This window comes from Peromyscus californicus, unplaced genomic scaffold, assembly GCF_007827085.1.
Source record: "Peromyscus californicus insignis strain IS unplaced genomic scaffold, ASM782708v3 Scaffold_13__1_contigs__length_99412109, whole genome shotgun sequence".
Taxonomy (NCBI): Eukaryota; Metazoa; Chordata; class Mammalia; order Rodentia; family Cricetidae; genus Peromyscus; species Peromyscus californicus.
This window is the reverse complement of record NW_026294424.1, coordinates 37171756-37196239: the sequence shown is the minus strand read 5'-3', so window position 1 is coordinate 37196239 and position 24484 is coordinate 37171756. Positions and strand designations below refer to the sequence as shown.

General features: G+C 36.3%; 1 protein-coding gene across 2 annotated transcripts in view; it reads left to right on the top strand.

Annotated features, from left to right (window-relative positions):
• The window catches only part of Rab28 (RAB28, member RAS oncogene family), an 81505-nt gene that overhangs the window by 7458 nt on the left and 49563 nt on the right, over positions 1 to 24484 (top strand). For both annotated transcript variants that reach the window (XM_052734829.1, XM_052734828.1), the window contains exons 3-4: positions 2318 to 2406; positions 15128 to 15257. In XM_052734829.1, coding sequence (XP_052590789.1) covers positions 2318 to 2406; positions 15128 to 15257 — 219 coding nt within the window. The remainder of the gene's footprint in view (positions 1 to 2317; positions 2407 to 15127; positions 15258 to 24484) is intronic.

Sequence of the window (24484 nt, the reverse complement as noted above, 5' to 3'; positions counted from 1 at the left end):
GAATTCTTAGTCATTGGAATCTTTATCTTAAGAAAATAAAATGCAAGGTGATAACAAAAAGTATGTATTCAGAAAGATGAAGATTTAAAAAGTACCTTCAATACATGAATGTAAATCTAGGTGGTAGACAATTGTGTATCTGAGCTAGGTCCTTAAGTGACTGTCACCAGGATTTGGAAGCATACATTGAAGAGTGTTCCTGAAATTATAGCAGAAATATTCATAATGTGTAATTCAGAGAGGCTCTGGACATCAGAATGGAAAGGAAGAGAGGGAGGGGTGGGAAGCTTCATATCTGATTGTGAGGTTAAGCAGCAGGTATTATTGGGCCTTTAGGGAATGGGACTTAATACCTCTTAGTAATTATTGATGTGTGACCTGAAAATTACTCCGAGTATTACTATTGGGGAGCACTGTCTTTTGGTGTAAACGGAGGACTGCAGTTTTGCAAGTAAAATGAATAGACTCCTGTCTGTTGGCTGTAGGCTTCAGAACCTCTTTCATACATCTCTAGTGACAGCTAGCTAGCATAGTCCCACCTGATTAATTTGAGATGGCATATGAAAAGACAAGTTTAACTTCAGTGTTTAGAAAAATTAGAATTTTAAGAAATTGGGTTTGTACAATCTGTTGGCCAATTCTTAATCAGTGATATTTGGATTTCAAATTCACAGAGCTTTAAGAACATTTTTGTCATTACTCATAGCATTGGAGCTGCGTGTGTGGCAATGATCATGGTGATAAACTTCAGTAGCTGTCATTAGTGCTAATGGACGTTCCTCTGGACATCTCTGCACTGTGGCAGATGGAACAGATCTGCATCCAGATAATGGAAATCTTGTAATACAAGTCCACACAAACTAAATTGAAGTGTAAAACTGGTGATTCATTCACTGCTGTGCTTGCTTGATTTTAGTGTTTTATATTAGTTTAAAAACTCAGGTTTTTAAAATTTGTTTTATTTTTGAAGAGAGATCATTTTTCAGTTCTAAATTTTTATTTAAAAATTTTCTATTTTGGGAATCCTTCAGAAGGTACCAGTTTAGACTTTGGAGAAAACTATATAATTTTATATGAGGAAAACATTTGAAATGTTCAACTAATATATATTGTACATAGTGTTTGACTTTCATAGTTTAATAATTAGTTGTATTGTTAAGAGAGAAGAGTTTGCTCAATAAATTTTTATTCATGCCAATATTTTGCAAAATGCATAAATGAATTTCAAAGGTTGCCTTTTAGTCTTTTTGGATGCTTTTATAATGTTTGTAATGGGGAAGAACCTTAGACTATATTATGAAGACTTTGAAGGGCACATAATTTGTTTCAATCATCATGCTCTGTACAGGTATGAATCATAAAGTTTAGAAATATACTTAGTTTGTAAATACTGTTTTGGACTTTGCATAGAGCTCTAACATATATTTAAGAGATTAAATATAAAAACATAATTATTGATTGTATTTACTTTTATATGTAATAACAGACATTCAAATTAAAGCTTCATTTGAGTTGAAGTTATGGGTGCATTTTTTTTTTTTTTTTTTTTTTTTTTTTTGGTTTTTCGAGACAGGGTTTCTCTGTGTAGCTTTGCGCCTTTCCTGGAACTCACTTGGTAGCCCAGGCTGGCCTCGAACTCACAGAGATCCGCCTGCCTCTGCCTCCCGAGTGCTGGGATTAAAGGCGTGCGCCACCACCGCCCGGCTATGGGTGCATTTTTATAGTCTGTTACTCTGTGCATTTTGAACACAGAATTTAGAACTGACAGCACAATTCATAGGTAATGATTGGGTAGGTTGGTTTATAAAACTCCCATCTGTATTTTAAAAGTATTTTTCTTTCTCTGTGTATATGTGCTTTATATTGGTCCAGTCTCTGAAAATAATTAATTTTGGTAAGGCTTAAGTTTGTAAATTAATGCATGCAGTGTTTTATTTATTTTATTTTTGTTTTCTGAAATGGGTCTCACTATGTAGTCCCGGCTGTCCTAGAACACTATGTAGATCAGGCTGGCCTCCAACTCAGATTCTCCTGTGAGTGCTGGGATTAAAGAAGTGCATCACCATGCCTGGCACTGGATTTTATTTTTTATTAAATGAAATTATAAAGATGTTTCCTTAGAAATATGAAGTAAAATTTTCCCACCGTGGTTTGTTTGACAACATTGTTTTCAGTTTTAAATATCTGACTGTATATACGTCTAGAATAAACTTGGCATTAGATTTTATCCTTGTTACTTCGTGTTCTATGATTCTGTGCCTAGTTGTTGGATTGTTAGTCTTTTATATTCTTATTTTGTATTATTTTTATATTCTAGGAAATCTGAATGTTACCCTTCAAGTTTGGGATATAGGAGGGCAGACAATAGGTGGCAAGATGTTGGATAAATACATCTATGGAGCACAGGTATGACGTGAGTTCTGTTATTATCCTAATAATAAATACTTTCCTTACAAAGCATGCGGTTACACATCATACACACAGAAACATAGATTTTTAATTTTTCTTTTTATTTCATGTGTATGGCTTTTTTTTTTTTTTTTTTTTTTTTTTTCTTGCATGTATGTCTGTGCACCACATGCATGTGGTGCCTAATGAGGCCAGAAGAGGGCATCAGATTCTCTGGGACTAGAGTTATAGATGGTTGGGAGCTGCTATGTGGGGGCTGGAATTGAACCTGTGTCCTCTAGAAAAGCAGTCAGTGCTATCTCTCTGAGAGTTGGCTATTATTATTATTCATTATTTTATTTTTTTGGTTTGTTTCAAGACAGGATACCTGTGTATTTCTGGGTGGACCAGGCTGGCCTAGAACTCAGGTTTGCCTGCTTCTGCTTTCCAAGTACTGTCATTAACATGCCGCCACATCTGGCCTGCTAATTTGATTTTTATCTGATATGTAGAGATTAATTTTATATGTGCTAGTCCTTTAGTTTCATTCTTTCCAGACTACATTTGGAATGATTTGGTGGGAATTGGAAAACTCTTTAAAACTTTCACATACACCTTACTAAATACTACTGTCATTAGTTGAATAAATGTAGTGATTTGGTTACATGACTGCTATCAATAAACTGAATGAAAAATAATGAAGGGGTATTTCATTTTAAGTTGGAACAAAAGACATATCTATGTACCTATCTTTTGGACCTATGTATTGGCTTACTAAATAATTATAATTCAGACTAATAATATACATAACCTTACTCTGCGCCAGAAAAATAGATATGATTATGTATATGGAGTAATGTAATAGTTTAATATAGTAAGGCGTGTTTTCAGAGGGAAATCTATGTAGAAATGTTACTTGAATAATTGCCTTTTTGTTTCTGTTCTTTATTTTTTTATTTTTTTTTTGGTAGTTTGAGCTTGTAATGGATGTAATTTATGCTTGTGTCTTTTTTTTTTTGAGACTGAATCTAATACTGTGGCCCAGGCTGGCCTGGAAATCACTTGTAGCCTAGGCTGGCTTAAAATTCATGACAGTCCCCTTCTGCCTCAGCCTCCCAAGAGCTGAAATTACAGATGTGAACCATTATGTCTGGCTATAGTTTATGTTTTTATATAAAATTATACAAATAGAAAATGCACATGCTTGAAAAACACTTTAGAAATTATTTCATTTTAAAGATATCCAGTGAAGAATAATTATTATTTTAATGCTTTGGTGGGTTGCTTTTTATTTTTTAACAGAGACTTTAGGAATGCAGTAATGCTATTTATGTCATTGTCTACTGAAGTAGCATGTTTGTGGACAAGTGAAGAAGTGCATGGCACTTACTGAGCTCTTACATAGGACTTGTGTATGTACTATTTATTTCTGCTTTTGCTTCTGGTTTTAGTGTGCATCTTCTTCATCATCACGAGACATGAGGGTAATCTCTAAATGTTCATAGTTATTTGTAGAAGTAACCAAGAAACACTGAGCCAATACAGAGATAAAAGCCAAGAAGTCAGAGCAATAGCTAAGAGCTAAAAACCTTACCCTTCACTATTGCGGTGGTCCTACCTCTCCGAAAGAGACCTACTTCCTGTGTGTCTGTCTTTATAAAGACTTTCTGTTCTGCCTTCTCATTGGTTGTAAACCCAATCACATGACTGCCTTGTCATTGCCTGTCTATGCAGACCTCCAGGTCTTCTATGGTTGGTATTGAGATTAAAGGCATGTGTCTCCAATGTTGGATGTATCCTTGAACATACAGAGATCTACTTAGCTCTGCCTACCAAGCGCTGAGATTAAAGGCGTTCACCACCACTGCCCAGCTTTTGCTATGACTCTAATAGCTCTGACCCCCGAGCAACTTTATTTATTAACATACAAATAAAATCACATTTCAGTACAAATAAAATATCACCATAGTTATTTATTGGAGTTTGATGTTTTAAGTATAGAAAGCATAATTTGGAGCCAGGTGGTGGTGGCAAAGCCTTTAGTCCCAGCACTTATGAGGCAGAGGCAGACAGATCTTTGAGTTTGAGGCTGATCTGGTCTACAGAGTGAGTTCCCAGGACAGCCAGGGCTAAACAGAGAAACCTTGTCTCAAAAAACCAACCCCCACAAAAAAGGCCAAATAAACAAAAACCAAACAAAAATAAAGTATAATTTGGTTAAAGTGAAACTATGTTTCTTGTCAAAAAAAAATGAATCTGTAGGATAAAGACAGTACTCTACATACACAATTTGGCTCTTATCAATTGCCATGGAAAATGGAATCTACTTTTCTACAAATTATTGGGAAGTATAAATGAGGCAGACAGGGTACTGAATCATTTGGGAAGGTTCTGGAGACAGGTGTTTTCACTTAAGTTTGACTCCTCAAATTTTCTTTGTCTTTTCTGCATTATGTTTCTTCTGTAACGTCTTTCTGCTCATGTGTCACATTTATATTTGTGATTATATGACCTGATATGCATGCACTTTTTAAAGCTGTAGCTTAGATTTTTTTTTTTTTGGTCCCTTTCTGCAAATGTTTAGTTTTTTTTTTTTTCCTCTATGGTGCTGGAACATCAATCCCATGGCCTTATACATATAAGGCAAATGCTATTCCACTGAGCTACTGGATCCCCAGTTCCTTTTCTCTCTTATTAAACCTTTTATGTTTAAAATAGATATTAAGCAAAAGAGAAGTAGCTGTGCAGAGAGGTGCAGAAAGCCACAGTCCTGGTTGTACTTACGAAAATGGTTAAATTGTGTTTGAAAATAGCACATCTTTCCCTCCTTATCCCATAAAATATATCTATAGGGCACATATCTTTTTTTTCTTTTTAATAAAAATTAAGATGTCTCTCTTCTAGTGATGTTTAACTCAGTGTGTCACATAGAGCAGCTTTAACATTTTTTTGTTTTTAATTTTATTGTGCTTATGTGTATACACGTGTCATTGTGCACCTGTGGAGGTCAGAGAACAACTTTGTGGAGTCTGTTCTCGCCTTCCACCTTTATGTGGTGGGTTAATCTGTTAAGCTGTCTTTTCTGCCCAGAATAGCTTTGTTTATGGTAGACAGTAGAAGTACTTTATGCATCATGGGACAGATAATATAAAAATTAATTATCTTCTTCTTTGCTTTAAAATTGCACAATATAATGTACATGAATTGGATTCTGTTATTTTTGCTTTACTTTAAATCATGTAAAATATATCATTTAAATTATTTAAAATTTATTGCTTTTATATAAAAGGAAGTATTGTGAAAGTCACAAAATATGCTAACTATTCTCAGGTATATAACTTACTATATTCATAATATTGTGCAACTATATCCTTAAGTCTGTATATATTTTATATTGTTACATAATTACTTAAAATGTGAGATTGTATAGAATTTCTTTCAGGATTTTGTTTGTTTGCTTTTGGCTACTTTTTTTTTTTCCTGAGACAGGGTTTTTCTGTGTAGTTCTGATTATCTTAGAACTCTCTCTGTAGACCAGGCTAGTCCTGAACTCAGAGATCTGCCTTCCTCTTAAGTGCTGGGATTAAAGGCATATGTCACTAGGCCTTCTTAGAATGTGTCATGCATGGCTCTACCTTGATGGTACATATTGACTGTTTTTTTTTTTTTTTTTGCTGATGTTTTATTCACAATTTTATTACCAAGCATGTACCCTACTATGCTAAATAACAGGGTAGCATTGTGTTTCCGAGAAAATCATCCTAAGAAACTTGGAATTCTGAGAAGATGAAATAAATTATCATGTTAATGACAATGTAATAGCTGTTTTTGTGCTCTCAAGAAATTATAAACCTAAATAATATGTGGAATACATAAAAGTACACTTATCAGTTAGGCTGTTTTGTTAAAATATATGTAAATAATATCCCTCAGCCAAGGATGCCAGCATCTGGGGAGTGTTACTTTTTACCAGGGCATAGTAAACTCTTTACACATGCTGTCTTGGCAGTCTGCTTTTAGGAAACCAACTTAATATGCTACTTAGCATTCTGACTTCTGCATTGTATATAGAATTATCTTATACACATTTCTCATTTATCTTCTATAAGTCTGGGTATTACTTCTTGTGTGCATGTGAATTTTTTGTTTTAAGCATTAGTATCCAGGAAAAAAGTTTATTTGAAAGATAGACATTTACTAGGCTTTAGATAAAACTGATTATTTTACCTTCTTTTTTTTCTCCTAGTACCATTAAACTTTAACAAACATTCATTGGATAGTATAGGTTGAAACCAAGTAAATTGACCTCCAGAAGGAATTAAGATATTTTGACAAGAGCCAGTTTTAATAATTAAAATAAGTCCCAGTTAAATGCCTGGATTTTAAATTAACTTTAAAATGTCTAGAAGGCTTCAGTAAGATGTTATAGGCTATTTTTCCTAGCGGTTAGGAGCAAATACACAGTACATAGTGTTTAGTGCCCTGTAACCTGTGGCTAACAGAGACTAATAACAAACCTCAGAGAAGGACTGGATGTTTCATTTTCGTAGCTCTTTCCATCCTGGAATCTAAGTGGTTTGCAAACACTGCTCCACTGAGCATAAACTCCATGAAGTGTAGTCATTTGTGAGGTAGAACACAACTACTCCTGTGCATCAATGCCCTACATAGATGAGCCTGCTTGTTAACCACCAACAAAATGATTTGGTGCCAGCATGACAACTAGGGACAGAGTATATCTAAAAGTTTGACTCTTGAGTCCTTTTGCTATCTTTTACTGCAATTTCTTTATTGGATATTTGCCAAATATAGTTATATTTATACCCTTCTTGTACTGGCATTTCTTTAATTTTTTTTTAATTTTCAGTTTTAAAAATTAAACTTAATTATATTATTTCTGTCCTCCCTTTCTTCCCTCCATTCATTTCTATTCCCCCTTCCTTTGGCTCCCTCTCAAATTCATGCTCTCTTTTTCTTTATTATTCTTATGTATTTATAAATGCATAAATATATAAATGCAATGTGCAGAGTCCATCTGTAGTGTTATTTTTACAGGTTGTAAGTATACTATATTATAGCTATTGCATAGTATGTATGATTTAGTTAATTTCTCTGTATAATTAAAAAAATAAATTATTTCTCTTGCAGGTTAGGAAGAAAAAAACTGCATTTTAAGGATCAAAGAGCCTTTCATTTTTGAGATTAAGATGTATTCAATATTTATAATTATTAAGACCAAGATTAATATATTTATTTTAATTTAAATAAAATTATAGTAAAGGCAGTCACTAGGAAAATTATTAACAATATGAAATATTATAATTAAAATTAAGGTATCATTTGCCATTTATAATAAAAATGGGGAAAAATTTATTAAGGATATGAGGTATTGCCACCAATGTTTGTTACCTCAAAACAGTGATCAGTTATTACCTTGAGAATGCTGTGCGTTTGATATACTGACTCATGCTTATCAAATACATGAAACAGATGCAAACAAACAACTGCATAAAGTAACCTTATAATTTATGTAGAAGAGTCTTGAATGTTACAAAGAGAAGTAGTCATATCTTCTTGAAACTGGAAGGGAAGGTCTAGTACAATGAAGACACTGGAGCATTGAAAGAAGCATTTCTTAAAGTTGAAATCGGATTTTTAAAGGTCATTTGAAAGGTTTGGGAAGGAAAGGAGCAACTGGAGGCTGAATTAGGGTGGGAAACAGAAGGGTGGCGTGGGCATGAAGACAGGAGAAAGATGATGGCCAGTGGGTGGTAAAAGGTGTCTGGGATAGGAGAAATGCTGATAGCTTTAGATGGCCACAGCCTTGCTAAGAAAATTAGATTCCATAGTTGCCAGGATCGTTCTGGGTCTTGAGTTGAAATTAAAATGAAACTTCTGAGAAAGGTGTATTTGTTTGTGACCAAGAAGATTCTGATAGTTTTTGGAGGGAATCCTGATAAATCAAGAGACTCAGCTTTGAGGGTTTTCCTGAGGAACTGACTCCCCAAGAGGCTTTTTGGGGCTGAGGCTGGTGGTAAAGACCCTAGGAGTCCAAAGAATTTGGTACTGAATGTTAGCCATTTGGTCCATTTCCCCTATATTACCGAATTTGTAGCCATAAAGTTGATAATATATCCTTTTGATACCTGTGATGTCAGCATGATGACTTTTTATTCATTCTGCTACTGTTCATTTGTGTCTTTCCCCTCTAATTGCTTTTTTGAAGAATCTTGGCTTTTTGTACTATTTTTTGTACTATTTTTCTCTTTTCAATTTTATTGATTTTTGCTCTACTTTTTATTTGTACTCCCTTTCACTTGCTTTAGTCTGAAATTGCCTTTATTTTGGTTTCCTATCATGGTAACTTAGATTATTGGTCTTTCTTCTTTCCTGAGAAATGTATTCAACCCCAAAGCACTGTATTTGTTACTTTTCTGTTGCTGTGATAAACCATTATGATCAAAGCAACTTAGAGAAGAGATTATTTTGGCATATGGTTCCAGAGGGTTAAGAGTCCATCACAGTGGAACAGCATGACCCAGGTAACAGGCATAGTTGCAACGACAGGAAGCTGAGAGATCACATCTTCAACCACAAACACAAAGCATCCTCACCAGAGTGGAGGTGATTCCTTGGAAGAGTCCCTCAAGAGCAAGCTTTTGACTGTTGATGTGTTGATGTCCCCTTATAAAAGAATGGGGTGGGAGAAGGATTACTGGATCCTCAACTGAGATTCCAGAAGGTCCCTTCCACACCTGTCTGCCATTAGTATGCAATTGTATCCTAATTGCACAGGGCCTCTTGGTCTGGGAAGATATTAGAGTATGTAGTATGTAGAAGATTAACAGAAGTGACACTCCATTTATGCAGTATGGGGAAGTCATCATCCGTGCTGGAGGGAGATCTGGTAATATAGCTGTTTCAGGGCTACTAGTGTATCCTAGAAGTAATACCTCATCCATACTCCATAAGCCGTATAAGCTCATTGGTTCCTTAAATTGGACTTGAGTGGAATGCACTTTATTTTGTCATTGGTACCCCCGACAGATGGGTAAATCGTTATTTATATCCCCCAGGGAAAGAGTACTTATAGTAAATGCCTTATAATTTTCTATTGAATGATGGACAAAATGAAGTGAATAAGGAGAATTCAGGTAAATGGGCTTTTGGTATGAAGTTTTATGTTGCTTTGGCACTGAATACATTGCTTCCCTTCACTTACAACTATAGGTGCCAGAGATATCAATTCCTCTAGTGTCTTTATTTCATCCCACACTTTTTAGATATTTTAAAGAACTCTTCTCAGTTGAAGTATTTGCTTATAGTTGCTCTTATCCTGAAGCTCTGTTGATACTGTACTAAAGTAGGGAGGAAGGGGAAAGTTCTGTGTTCTAATGAAAACATGTCAGTCTTTTAGTGGGCCTCAGCTCAATGAGAAGATGGCTAGAGGAGTTGGAAGTTGGAAACCTTCCTTCGCCCATGGGATCAGATGCTTTGTAGGGTATTGCTATGGTTACTTTCTCCATGTCAGAACCTGGGGTGGACCTTTTCTTTTCTCTGCAAGTTCCTGCAGGTAAACCCTGTGAAAGTGGGGGTGATCTGAAGACTGGACTGCTGAGAGTCCTTCATGCTCCAGCCAGGCAACAACTTCCTGCAGGTTGTTAGCATTACTGTGTTCTACATTACCATCTCCAGTAACTTCTGATCCAGGGAAATAGGGCTTGTCTGTACTCTCGTCATTTACTAGGCTTTCTAGGCTTCAGGGCAGTGATTTGTCTTCCAATCTCAGTTCTCTGATGAGCCCCTGAAAAATCTGATTTTTATGTTTTAAGGTCAGAGATGATGACCAAAATTTTGTATTAGAAGCCAAAACTCCTTAAGTTTCTTCTGTATTTTGTTTTTTTTTGTCATATCAGATTTTCAGATTTTCAGTATAGCACTGAAGGTCATAACCAGTAATAATTATGATAAGAAAAAAGACAAAATAATAAATGTAAAACATAATTAAATATAAGAAAGATTTTACATTTAATTGTGTTGGGAATATTTGGGTTGAAGGATAGCTAGGTTCGTGAATGAAGTATATCTTTTTATGACTCTAAAAGGATTCAAAAGAATAGCTGAAAAATACACATTGGTCTAGAGTAGGGATTGGCAGAGTTAGATGTAAATATTTCAGGGAGGCCTCACAGGCTATTATTATCTCTGTTGCAGTGAGTCAGCTCTGCAGTTGTAATACTAGCAGCCACTGATAATTCTTAAGTAAAAGAGTATAGTTACATTAAATAGAAGCTTATCTGGAATATACATGGACTGGAACCTTTGTTGGAGATCCACATGCCTATGCCTCCTAAATCCTAGGTTTAAAGGCATGCACCACTGTGCTAGCCATCAGTACATGGTGGCATGCATGTTCTATTTCCTTGTGTTTTGTCTTACACAGCTATTGTTCCACTCCACCTTGGGTAAAGATTTTCACGTATTAATCAAAAGAGTCCAATATCTCAAGGATTAGTTATAACATGTCTGGGCTTTATTTAAGTAATATAACTCAAAGTTACCATGAGAATGTGATTCACATTGAGTAATAAAAATCATGTACAGTTATATAAACTACTAATTTCAAGTGATCTGTTTGGCGTTTATTCTCTTAATCGTATAGGCTTATTAAACATTTTAAAAGTGGGATCGAAAAAATAATTATTCAGATTAAGTAGATGATGTGTCCAGGCCTGGTATCCAAGGATAGAACTCTTCCAAGCAAACAATAAATACTATCACCTATTACAGTGGGAGGTAGAGTCAATAAAGTAAGGATTGGCTGTCTCTAAAGTTCAGTTTTGGAGCTATAGTCTTTAAGAAATTGAAATTGCACTTCTTATTTCAGATACTCTATTTTGGTCAGTGACCAAAATAATCTTGGAAGAAAGAAAGAGGTGTTGTTACCAAAATAAATCAGGCAGAGTGGTTTTATGTAAAATTTCACAACATTGTATTTTTGTTTTTTGATACAAGTTCTCATCTAGCCTAGGCTGGTCTTGTACTTACTATGTTACTAAAGCTGGCTTTGAACTCTTGATCCTTTTTGCTCTGCCTCCCAAATACTGGTATTGCAAGTGGATGCCACTATGCCTGACAAACTTAGGTACTCTATTTAAAAAGTTTTTGAGACTGGGTGTTGCTGTGTAGTCCAGACAGTTCTAGAGTTCACTGAGTAGTGGAGGCTAGACTCAAACTCAGAACAATCCATCCGCCTTAGTCTCTTTAGTTCTGGGGTTTTAATCTGTGAGCTGCCACACCTGACTTTAAAATTATAGAATATTGAAAAGGATCTTGGAGACCATCAGAAATCTAATTGTAAGATTCAATTTTTTTTTATGTTTATGGGTATTTTGCCTGCATGTTGTATCTGTGTATCACATGTTTGTAGTACCCTCAGAGGCCAGAAGAGGGTGTTGGAACCTCTGAAACAGGAGTGATCACAGCTGCCATGTGGGTGCTGGGAACTGAACCCAGGTTCTCTGGGAGAAGAGCCAGTGCTCTTAGCCCTTGAACCATCTCTCTAGTCTCTAGAAATTTACTTTTAAAGACAATAAATAGGTGACTTAAGGGCCAATGTGTTTTTTTTTTTTTTTTTTAAGCTTTTAAAAGAAGCATTTATTTATTTTGTAATATGTGCATTACAGGAAACACAACACAAAAAGCCAAGAACAGCCACCCAGTCACAAGCAGCTCAGCTTGATGTGTCCTTCTAGATGCTGCAAGTGTACACACATTTAGGGAATTGAGATTATACAGTATGTACCATGCTTTCCCCCACATTGCGAATATTCACCAACTAAAAACCCCACGCTACAGGAGTATTTTGATAACCAAGAATACACCACGCTATCTCAATCTGTCAGACCAAACTGTAATCCTGTCTTCCTTGGCAACAAAAATTTCATAGAAGACAAAAATGGCAGCAGGCTTCTAGATAGAAGCACTGGTGAAGCTACAATTAAAATTCTGCATTCCTCAATGCTCAGCTTACAAGAAAACAAAGCCACAGACCACATGAAGTACAGCATTCCTAAGTTTATCATCAGATCTATATACTAAAATATGAGGAAGAAGGCGTGTTCCTGCCCAATAAACGCATTCCTATGGAGTAGCTGAAGATGCACCTACGGCAGGGCTTCTCAGATGTCAGTCTCAACACAGCACAGCGCTGCACATCTCGCCCTGTGAGCCTCCCTCTGCCCCTCCACAGTCAGCCTAGCAACATGAATTAACTCACACTGTCCAGACATGGTTTAACAGTTCTATGCTCAACAGGAACCTTTTCTGTCAATCTGTCCTTTTAACCATATGGTCTCCTTTAGGGCATTTATGAATTTCAGATGTTGTGGAATGAAGTTTGTGCACAAGAAACACAAGTATCTTCCCAGAAATGCACATATGGACCCCTGGGTACAGTTGTAACAGTTTTCTGTATGTGGTGGTCCTAGCAAAGAGCTCTTCCCTCACCCATCCTCTTCTCTGCACAACTCCAGTTCGGGATGATTCTAGTGAGGGTATTACAAAGGTCACCCGCAGAAGACAGCCCTTCCAAAAGACTAGCAGGACATTTACGGTGACTATCTTGCTACTTCTAACATCCTTTGGGCACTGGGACTTATCCTCTAACACTTGGCAACATGAACTGAAATGCACACCGGAACAATGGCTGGACACCCGGGAACCAAGTGATGGGATGGCCAAACACCCTAATTGTCGTGCTAGAAACCTCATCCAACTACTGAGGGATCTGGATGCAGAGATCCATGACTAGGCCCCGGGTGGATCTCTGGGAGTCCAATTAACGAGAATGAGGAGGGTTTATATGAGCGAGAATTGTTGAGACCAAGGTTGGATAAAGCACAGGGACAAATAGCCAAATGAATGGAAACACATGAACTATGAACCAATGGCTGAGGGGTCCACACTGGATCAGGCCCTCCGAATGGGTGAGACAGTTGATTGGCTTGATCTGTTTGGGAGGCATCCAGGCAGTGGGACCAGATCTTGTGCTCATTGCATGAGTTGGCTGTTTGAAACCTGGGGCCTATGCAGGATTGTTTGGCTCGGCCTGGGAGGAGGGGACTAGACCTACCTGGACTGAGCCAATGTGTTTTAATAAAAGCTCAGTACTGGAAAATCATAATAGCAGCCAATTTGTTCTAGTTTTAGAAATTCAACTCTTAATTTTGTGCAGTTTTTGTGAGCCAGTTGTTGAATACATTCATGATTAAATTTTTTTGATGTCAACTAAAAAGTGTTAGAGATGTTATGTGATCAAAATGAATTGTCTACTAAATTGCTATAATTTCTGTTGTCTGGGATCCCAAGGTTGGTCACATTTATAGTTTATGTGTAGGGTAGAAGTGTATGTAGTAGTGTCCTCGTTCAGTAATGGCACATTGATAGCAGCCACAGTGGAACTCCAAACTCATTACTAACTTATTACCTGCTGTGACTGCTGTGTTGTATACTCACCTGTTTATATGATTAGTTTTCCTGGAAGACTGAGTTACTTGAAGTTTAGCATTCATATCCTTAGTAGTCAGTAAAATGCATGGTATAGGGTCTGCAGACGAATGCATTTAGTCCTTGACTAAAGTCCTGACTCCATCAGTTACCTGTCTGGGTTGTCTTGGTTATTATAACCTTTCTATCAATAAAATGGGGTTAATGATGCCAATCTCTGTAGGTTGTGGTGAGGATTGGTGTAATGATTTAGATCTATGTTTGATACATAGCAGATGCAAAAATAGTTATACGTGAAGGCCATGAGTGACTTATCGTGTAAGCAGAGCTTTGTAGTAAGTGTTTCACCACAAACTGGATGAAAATCAAGTATGTGGTTCTGTTATTTTTGTGTATGTATATATATCTCATTCTTCTATTACAGTATAATGGGATAAATTAAAAAGGAATATGATATATAAGAGGCAGGAAGCAACCTCTCTCTTACATTTAGCTTTTCTTGGACTCTTATTATAGTATCATGTCCAGTTTTACATTGCTCATTTTAAAGAGGATGTCAAAAAACTCTATGTAGTGTGTCCTGGAAAGAATCAACAGCCACGATTAAAGGGACAGAAAATAGGCCCTTTGAGGCAGTTTTAAGGAACTGAGTTTATTTACTCTGGAAAGCAGACTGGTAAGGAGTTACTTAACTGTCTTTAAGTATATGAGGGGTTGTTAAAAGGAGGATACTCTCCAGTTGTTCTCTAAATGCACAGAGGACTAAAGGAGGAAATCCACATTTCATTTAAAGAAAATTGTGTTAAACACTAAAATTGCCCATCAAGGGACATCGTGGAATCTCATTTTTGAAGACATTTAAAATTGGAGAAGCAGCAGATGGTTACTTATTGAAAAGTTTAAATGTTTGACCTTGTCAAAGTAAGAGGTGAGATTTTAGTCCTTTTAGCTTTTTTTGTAATGGAATTTTCTTATCCTGAATCTAAGAATTCTTCAGGTATCTTATTTGGAAATTACTTACAATTTTGATAAAATTATACCTTTGTTTCAGGATTTATTGTGAGTGCAATCATTGATATTGTTTCTACTAATAACACATTTAAGTTGAAATTGGTTTATATATAAAAACATAACTACACTTTACAGTATACCTGATATATCTTAAGCATTAAAAAGTATTATTAATATTTCAGAAGTATGTTGTAAATATTCTATATTTCTTTTGTGACAGGGAATCCTCTTGGTATATGATATTACAAATTATCAAAGCTTTGAGAATTTAGAAGATTGGTATTCTGTGGTGAAGACAGTGAGTGAAGAGTCAGAAACTCAGCCCCTGGTTGCTTTGGTGGGCAATAAAAGTAAGTTGGTACTACTTATTTTTTTTTTTTTTTTTGGTTTTTCGAGACAGGGTTTCTCTGTGTAGCTTTGTGCCTTTCCTGGTACTCGCTTTGGAGACCAGGCTGGCCTCGAACTCACAGAGATCCGCCTGCCTCTGCCTCCCGAGTGCTGGGATTAAAGGCGTGCGCCACCACCGCCCGGCCGGTACTACTTATTTTTGTGTAGTAAAGTTTATTTGCTTCTGTGGACTGAAGGTTTGTATTTTCCCACCAATTGGCATCTTAAGACTTGAGTTCCCAGTGTGGTGGTTAGTGAAGGTATAGCTTTTTCTAAGTCACTGGGTCATAATAATGGAGTCCTCACGAATGGGATTAAGCACCCTTATAAGAAGTAGAGACATAAGAGAGGATGTTTTTCTCTGTGATATGAAGACACAGCAAGAAGGTGACCATCAAATCAGGAAGAGGATTCTCACTACCATCTGCTGGCACCTTCATATTGGACTTACCAGTCCCTACAACTATAAGAAATAATGTTGTTTGTTCATTGGTCTTTGGTATTTTGTAATGGTGGTCTAAGCTAAGACTGTACAAAGGTGTTTGCCTAACTTGTTGATAATTTTTTTCCTAAAAAAAATTTTGATATCTGGAAACAGCGTTTTTGGAGTTTAAGTAGAAAATTCTTGTGAATATGAATAACCATCTAGCAACATTTTTTTCCATAAGTGACATTTAATCTCTAAAATTCGTAGTATACCATATGACTCACATTGCAGTTTTAGAAGTAACCTTCAAACATGTGAATTGAACCCCCATTTCAGGCATTACAGTGTAATTAAAACATCCTTTACTGTTCAATAACTATTTTGAGGCTTGTTCTGCCCTAATTTATCTGCTGCTTTTGTAAAAGTAAGTTCAAGACTGATAGTGTATGTTTTGACTTCCTTTGTTCTTCAGGAAGCAACATGGACTGTTAAGAATAGCAGCACAGCTGTAGATTTTGTGACAGTATATTACAGCTTCAGCTCTGTCCCAGTGGCTTTGAGACATTTCATTAAATGATCTTTTATTCAGAAAAAGGAATAGTGCCTGGGTGGAATTTAATTATTCCTCATTCCCATATTTTATAAACATTTCCTGAATTTTAGGATTTATTTCTGAAATGCAGATAATTTTTTTTTTTTGGGGGGGAAGAGTAATGTATTAGTGAAAGTATAGTCCTTAAAAGTAAAAAAGTATGGATAAGTAATTTTTTGAGATCAGTTTCTTAAACTATGATATATATCATATAGAAATCATAAAACTGAACCTGGGACTCAACTTCATAGATCTGTAGTAATTTTGAAAAGAAGACATTAATAAGAGGTTTTAGATACATGAAATGTTATGTTGTGATCTGATATTCTCCAGTTACTTGAGGTCAGAGAAAGAGAAAATGAACTCAAATTATACCATGGAGGATTTAGTTTGGAACTGTTTCCTGAGTACAAGCATTGTTAAATCAATGCCTACCTATACTACCAAGAGAATTATCTTCTCTAAATGTCTGAAAAATGCAATGCATTTTTCTCTGTAATTATTTAGGAAATAGTATTTCCTAAATGGTGAACTAGGTTTCTGCATTATGTAGTTTTGCACACCAAGATGAGCATTTAATAAACCTAATCCCTAGTTTAAAACTATTATGAAACAGGTGTGAAGCCATTTCTCTGCAGAGTTAAAAATAATACTGTCAGCTGTCTAGAAAAAAGTATTGCATGTCACAAAATGGCCTGGCCTTTGGTAGAAATTGTAGTGTTTTGTCTTTAGCTTTAACTAAAAATTACACATCTGTTTTATAAGTAATTCTTTTGGAGTGAATCATGATTTGTAGTTCATATTGAAATCTCCCTTCCAAATAATAGGTTTTGGTCACTTTGGGTTCTATTTCTGTGTGCAGCTTTTCATTTTAGATGATAATTTCTTGGTCAGTTGTCATGTTACCAAAGCATTAACTTATATTCTGCTTATACTTTTTTTGGAGGTTTCCTATCACCATATGGGAAGCTGTAGAGGAGAGAGGGGAATTGGGATTTGTTTTCATTTCTTTCAGGGTGTAATCTAACCATCATCTGAGATAATGACATAGTAGTGTATAATTATATACATTATGCTATATGTGTAGATTATCCTGTGACACATCCACCATTGGTTAATGTCAACAACAGAATATTAGACTAGATGAATACTGGCCTAGGCTGGTGGTGTTATGCCTAGGTATTAAAAATAGAAAGTAAAACTGTATGTAAGTTATTTAAATTTTTGCAGAAAATTAATAGATTGCTGTATTTGAGATTTTTATTATTACAAAAACTCACACCTTTCATCTTTGCCTTAGTGATAACCCCATTCTTAAATATATTTATAATATATCCCTTCAGAACGACATATAGCAGAGTATATAGTCACAAAGACTATTAATGTAAAACAAAGAGGTTATAGGTGCACATTTCCTGGCTATTATTGACTGTATAATCTGTCATTGGCCCAATTTCATGTAATTATATAGTGAAAGATTATTCTACAGTTAAGCCTATTAGGTCTTTAACTCTGTATCTCCTGAATATTTTACAATTTGTGTTTCCAAATTGATGTTGCATTAATTAATGTAATGTGTATTTATTTTTTTGGGGGAATAAAATTTTATTAAAAAGCAGTATAATTCACAAAAGACCACACATTGCCAAAGCAAGAGAAACATGACAGATTAAGAGTGGAAACTGGATTGTTACATTGTTGTTTAAACATGCTTTACCTTTGGATGAAATGTTTTCATTTTCTTTATTTCTTTTATTGAAAATAGATTCTTTTAAGCATAATTTTTAATTGGATCTTTAGGAATTTCACATCATGCACTCCAACTCCACTTACTTCCTAGTTTTTCATATCCATCCTCTGCCTTTGTAACCTTCCCTCCAAAAGAAAATAAAAAATTAAGAAAAATTAGAAAAAAAACCAGACAAACAAAAACAACAATAGAAAACAAAAAGACCATCTACCTGACCCTTCTGGGCAACGACCTGCTCCTCTATCAACCACGTCATTCTGAACATGTGCCAGTCCACTCCTCTGCCTTTCCTACTTCTCCATCATATATTCTCTCATCATAGAGGTGTTGGAAGTTGCGATGTATGATGCAGTATACCCTTTTGCTCAAACAGCTTTACTTGTGAATGTTTATTGCAATGAGTCATTAGTCCAGTTCAAGGCCTCTGCCTTCTGCTACACCATCAATACTAGACCCTCATAGAGACTCTTGGTTATCTGTTGCCCTGAGTAGTGGAGATCCTGTGGAAATGGATCTGAAGGACTGGCCCCTTCACATGCTCCTGCAGCAGCTCATAGTTGTGGAAGATGTTGGGGTAGGCCAACTCAAAACCCTGGATCTGGGCCTGAGCAGTAGCTGAGTTTGTCAGCCTGCCAGCTCTTCCACTGCCACACCATTGGGACCAGCTCTTCAATGCCACCCAGGCAAGGCGGGACCAGCTCTCCCACACCTCCGGGGCCCACTCTCCAATGCTCATGCCATCAGCACCAGCTCTTCCACCCAGGCAAGGGGCAGGACTAGCTCAGGCAGCCCTTGGACATCAACATGGCTTCAGATTGCAGTCCAGACCTAGGGCTTACTCATAGCCTTTGGTGGTAGCACAGACCATGGACATCAACATAGACTCTGGCTACAGTAGGACCACAGACCCAGACATGGCCCTCAACAGCAGCATGGACCCTCACATCACCATGTCCTCATGGTAGTGCAGGCCTCTTTCATCAGGCTGTTCCTCACCTCCCATCACATCTCCAATTCTGCCTCTTTCATAGTGCACAAAGGGCTCTGCTTGTCTTTCTCTAGAATCTCTCCACCATATTCTTGTTTGCTTCACATCCAACGAGAGCTTGGTATGTATGGTCCCATGTCTCGACTCCTAGATTTTTTTTTTATACAATATATTCTGATTATGGTTTTCCCTCCCCTAACCCTTCCCATTTCTTCCCTTTTTCTCCCATATCAATCCAAACCCCTTCTGTCTCTCCTTAGAAAACAAACAGGCATCTAAGGAATAATTATAAAATAAAGTACACATGTTTACACACGTAAGAATCCCATAAAAACACAAAACTGGAAGCTATAATATAAACACAAAGGACCTGTAAGGCTAAAAAAAAAAGCACTGACACAACATTATGAAACAACCTCCATAGATGCTGTTGACTTCATTTTGTGTTGGCCATCCACTGCTGTGCATGGGGCCTGTCCTTAAGAGTGGTTTATTTCCACAGTGAGGTTCCCTTGAAGAAAACTAATTTTTCATTTTATCAATTGGAGCTAGCTTTTTAGTTAGGGGTGGAGGCATGTGTTCACATTTCCTCTCAGTTCTAGGACCCCATCTGGTGCAGACTTTTGCAGGTCCTGTGCATGTTGCCACAGTCTCTGAGTTCCTGTGTGCATATCACACATTGGTTGTGCAGTGTTTTGAAGGTCTTATTTTCTTGGTGCCTTCCATCCCCTCTGGCTCTTACATTCTTTCTGCTTCTTCTTCTGCAGAGTTCCCTGAGCTCTGAAGGGAGAGATTTGATGGAGACATGCTGTGGGATGTTCTGTATGGCAAATGTGTTGCTGATTAGTCAATAAATAAAACACTGATTGGCCATTGGCTAGGCAGGAAGTGTAGGCGGGACAAGGAGGAGAATAAAGCTGGGAAGTGGAAGGCTGAGTTAGAGAGACACTGCCAGCCGCCATGATGACAAACAGCATGTGAAGATGCCGGTAAGCCACGAGCCACGTGTCAAGGTATAGATTAATGGAAATGGATTAATTTAAGCTGTAAGAACAGTTAGCAAGAAGCCTGCCATGGCCATACAGTTTGTAAGCAATATAAGTCTCTGTGTTTACTTGGTTGGGTCTGAGGGGCTGTGGGACTGGCAGGTGACAGAGATTTGTCCTGACTGTGGGCCAGGCAGGAAAACTCAAGCTACAGAGACATCTCATTTAGGGCTGAGTGTTCCAAGGTCTTTCACTCTCTGTACATTGTCTGGCTATGAATCTGTATTTTTCCCAAGTGTTGTAGGAGGAAGCTTCTCTGATGATGGCAGAACAAAACACTGATCTATGAGTGTAATAAAATGTAGGAGTCATTTTAGTGTTGTTTACTTTTAGTACAACAGTAGTGTTTGGTTTTACCCTATATTCCTGGGCTATCTAGTCTCTGGTTCTTTGGTCATTCAAGCACTGTTGGGTATGGTTTCCATATTGTGGAGTGGGCCTTAAGTCAAATCAAAGATATGAGTAACTCCCACAGGTAGGCACCAACTCAACTTCTCTTTGTTCCTTGAGTTGTACAGGTATTGTCTTTAGCAATAGGGCATTACTTTTAGTTTGTGGAGAGCAACCAATAGCCTTAGTAATAGCCTGGGTTGTTTGGGATGAGCTCAGAGATTGGTAGATTTTTGAGCTCAGGGATTGGTGGGATTTCAGTCCCCATAATTGAGTTTAGGCTTTTTATTCTGTGGGATGGAGCTTGGCTGCCTGCATCTGGAGGGCCCGAGTCCAGCCTTTATGGCCTTTAGGGTGTTTTGTGGGTGGAGCCTGATAGTTGGAGGCCCTCAGGCGCAGGGCCTGACTATTAGAATATTCTGAGAGGTGGGGCCTGGCCACTCAATGCCTCTCAAGGGGCTTATAACATCCACATACAAGTGAATATGTACCATATTTGTCTTTGTGGGTCTGGGTTACTTCACTCAGAATGATTTTTTTTCTTTCTCCATCCATTTACCTATGAATTTCATAATTCCATTTTTTAAATAGTTGAGTAATATTACATTTATAAATATAACATGTTTTCTTTATTCATTCATTCATTGATGGACTTTTAGGTTGTTTCCCACTTCTGACTATTATGAATAATAGATAAGCAGTGAATATGGTTCAGCAAGTGTCTCCACAGTAGGATGAAGTATCTTTTGGGTATATGCCAAAGAGTGGTGTAGCTGCATCTTGAGACAAACTCACTGTTGTGCTCTATTCCTTACAACTTAATGATAAAGAATATATTGGAAAGAAATACAGTCTGTGGAAATGTTAGCAGCAGTAGTTAAGTCTTAGCTAAAGTCAGTGGGAGAGATATAGAATTCATAACATATTGTAATCTTATCCTTAGACTATATGATTACTTGCTTTTTATTAAAAATAAGAAACTCTTAGAGATTTGGGTTGAAGATAAAGGATAATTTTATGCTGTTTAGTTATGGGTTTATTTTTATGGAAAATTAAATTTTATTTTGTTACTACTTGTCTACTTAAGTTATTCTTTATGTTATATTCTTATACTTACCTATGTAGAATAAGTAAAGGAAATAGCCACAGAGAGAGGGACTTGTTTTAAGGAAATGGACAGAATGATTGGTATATAGAACAATACTTTCTTCAATAAACAGTACTTAAATATATATAATAAAACAGTTTGTTTTAGCATATATCCTATTCTAAAAATCTGTCAGACATTAGTGATATTTTTTTTGTACAACCTTATATAGAGCCTGAAGTATAGAGTGGAGTTTAAGATCACAGGGCTTTGGATATGAGACTTTATTTATAAATAAATATAGTTTCTACATTTTGCATAAATGTGTGTCTTTACATCTTTAAATATGAATTCCTTACATCTGGAAATGAGAGTAGTAGTTTCTGTTTGATAGGTCAGTTTAAAGATTAAATGAAGTACTGTATGAAAAGTAATGAACGTTTTATGTATAGGAAGCACTCAATTTTTATTTTAGTATTAATCATAATAGCTTTTTAAAAGCGTGAAGTGTGCATAGCATCTATCTGGATGATCACAAATTGCAGTCTATTAGATCTGAAATAGATGTCCTATGAAACTGACAGGGAGGGAATGTTTCTTAGAAAATCCTTTGTCACCATCCTGTGATTTTTCTTTTTTGATAGTTTTTCTTTTTTAACTATATGCTGGGGGAGTGGCCATTTATTCAACAAACTTTAAAATGTTAGCTATGGCATATTAAGCTGGTCATTGTTAATTTTCTTAAAGATTGAGCCAGAGGTACTTCTCAAGAAGTATTTAGTGATTCTGTTAAGATCTTTGGCTATGTTACATCTGGGAACAATTATATTCATTAAAAGGCAGGGAGCTGAATCCACCTGGCTTAATCCCTGTTTTTCTGCCTTTGAAAATCTTGCTTTTCCAGCTTTGGGGAACTCTTACTTGAAGAGGCCATATTGCAGAGCTTAGGAGTATTTGATTTATTATGTTCACTTACGGGCACCTTGGTGGGTCTGGCCATGCCTGTCATATAGATAGCTTCCTGACTGGTGTTCCTGCTCCTTGCTTTGTTCATTTAGTTTCCAAAGAAAAAGTAGGCTGCTCCTATTTAAAATCTTTGTTTTTTTTCACTGTTTTTAGAGTGAAATCCAGTCTCCTCCAAGTTTTCTAGGTCTAGGTAACCTGACTCTTGCCTGCTTTGCAGATGTCATCATCTATAAGTTTCCTATACTCAAGGCGTGGTCCTTACTTCTACACCTTCCTCTGCCTTTCTCTTTATAAACCATTCCCAGTTCATTTGCACATTAGAGTTTCTTCTGCATGAAATGCTTTTCCCTCTGATCTTTTCTTTCTGTTAACTCTATTTTGTCACACTCATCTTGTCCTAAAAGTCATTTTAAAATTAATGCTTTTGGCAACTCAACCTCAAGGAGCCACCTAGGCCCTTGTGTTGTCATTATGTTCAGTTATCTGTGTAGTTTCATTGTCATCTGAAACTGTTTCTTGTATGTCTTTCTACACCAAAACTAAACTTCATGAAAATTAAGAATATCATCACCTGCATAATGGATGAAAGCCTATTCATGAAGACTATTGGAACTAGAAATGTTTGTGGCCCAAGGTGTTAGTCAGGGAAAATGATTTTCATTCTTTCTTTAAAAAAGTAGCTTGAGAACTTCATACATGCATATAACATGAAAATGCTTTTTTTTTTTTCAATACAGAAAATATATCTTTAGATGGCTTAAAGGCCAATTGGCCCACTGGACTCCATCTTAGGGAATAGTATCAGTGGGAATTTCTTAGAAACTGCATCACAGTTGTATTGTTCTGGGTCATGTTTGAAACAAAGTATAGCTTTCATGTCATTTCTTAGATTATATAAATATAAAAAAAAGTTTGCTATTATCTAACTTGAATTTTTCATGTTAGAAACCTATACTTTGGTTTTATTTCCAAGATTTTAATTTTTGTCTCTATTGAAGTATAGTTTTAATTTCTCTTCAGTGCTTTAGGCAAGATTATAACAAACAAAATGAAAATTTAGGAATGTTAACTTTTTAACAATTGCTTTAAAACTACACTTTATAATTTTATACCATCTTAATTTGTCATTTTCTATCTTTAATCTCTTACAGTTTCTTACTATCTGATTCATCAGCTAGCATCTTCCCCAGCTAGCTCACATTCTGAGGTGGACAGATTGTAAACAGAGTTAACAGGGGTTGCATGGGAGCTGCCCTGGTACTGATTTATAGCTTCTTGGTTAGTGGTGGTAAGGTGGTTATCAGGAACATGTATTGGGGGTAGGAATTATCACGCACCAGCAGAGAGTGGATGGATGAATGATTTCTGCTCTTAAAGATATTAACCAGATCCTTTCCCAAATAAAGACTAATAACTCAGATTTTTAAACAATCTTCATGACAGATGAGGGCATAGAGAAGAGTGCATCAGGACTATTTAACAACGTTGAGTGTATATTCTTCCTAACAGTGATTGATTGTTCCTGGAGTACTATCTGCTCAGGAAGTGATGTTTTACATTGGGAAGTTGAAAGGTTACATTTTAACATACCCTATAAGTTGTGTTCTCTGTTCTCAGTGGACGTGTATTAGAAAATTAAGTACATTTGAAGTTGGAAGTTGTATTGATACTCTAAAATGATCACAGGCTTTTAAGAGCCTTTGTTTTTTGTAATAGAGTGTAAGAAATGGCTGTGCAGATTTTACAGAAACATGTTTAACTATACTCTAAATCTGATGAAACTTTGAAAATTCTTTTATCTGGCCAGTAAACAGGTAGAACTACTAAATAGTTAACATTTGATTCTTACCCTGAAGGGTTCATATCAACTCCTAAAAAATTTGTCAGCTTCAGTCTTATAGAAAATACATTTACTTAAGAGAGCTATAATTTATAAATCATGAC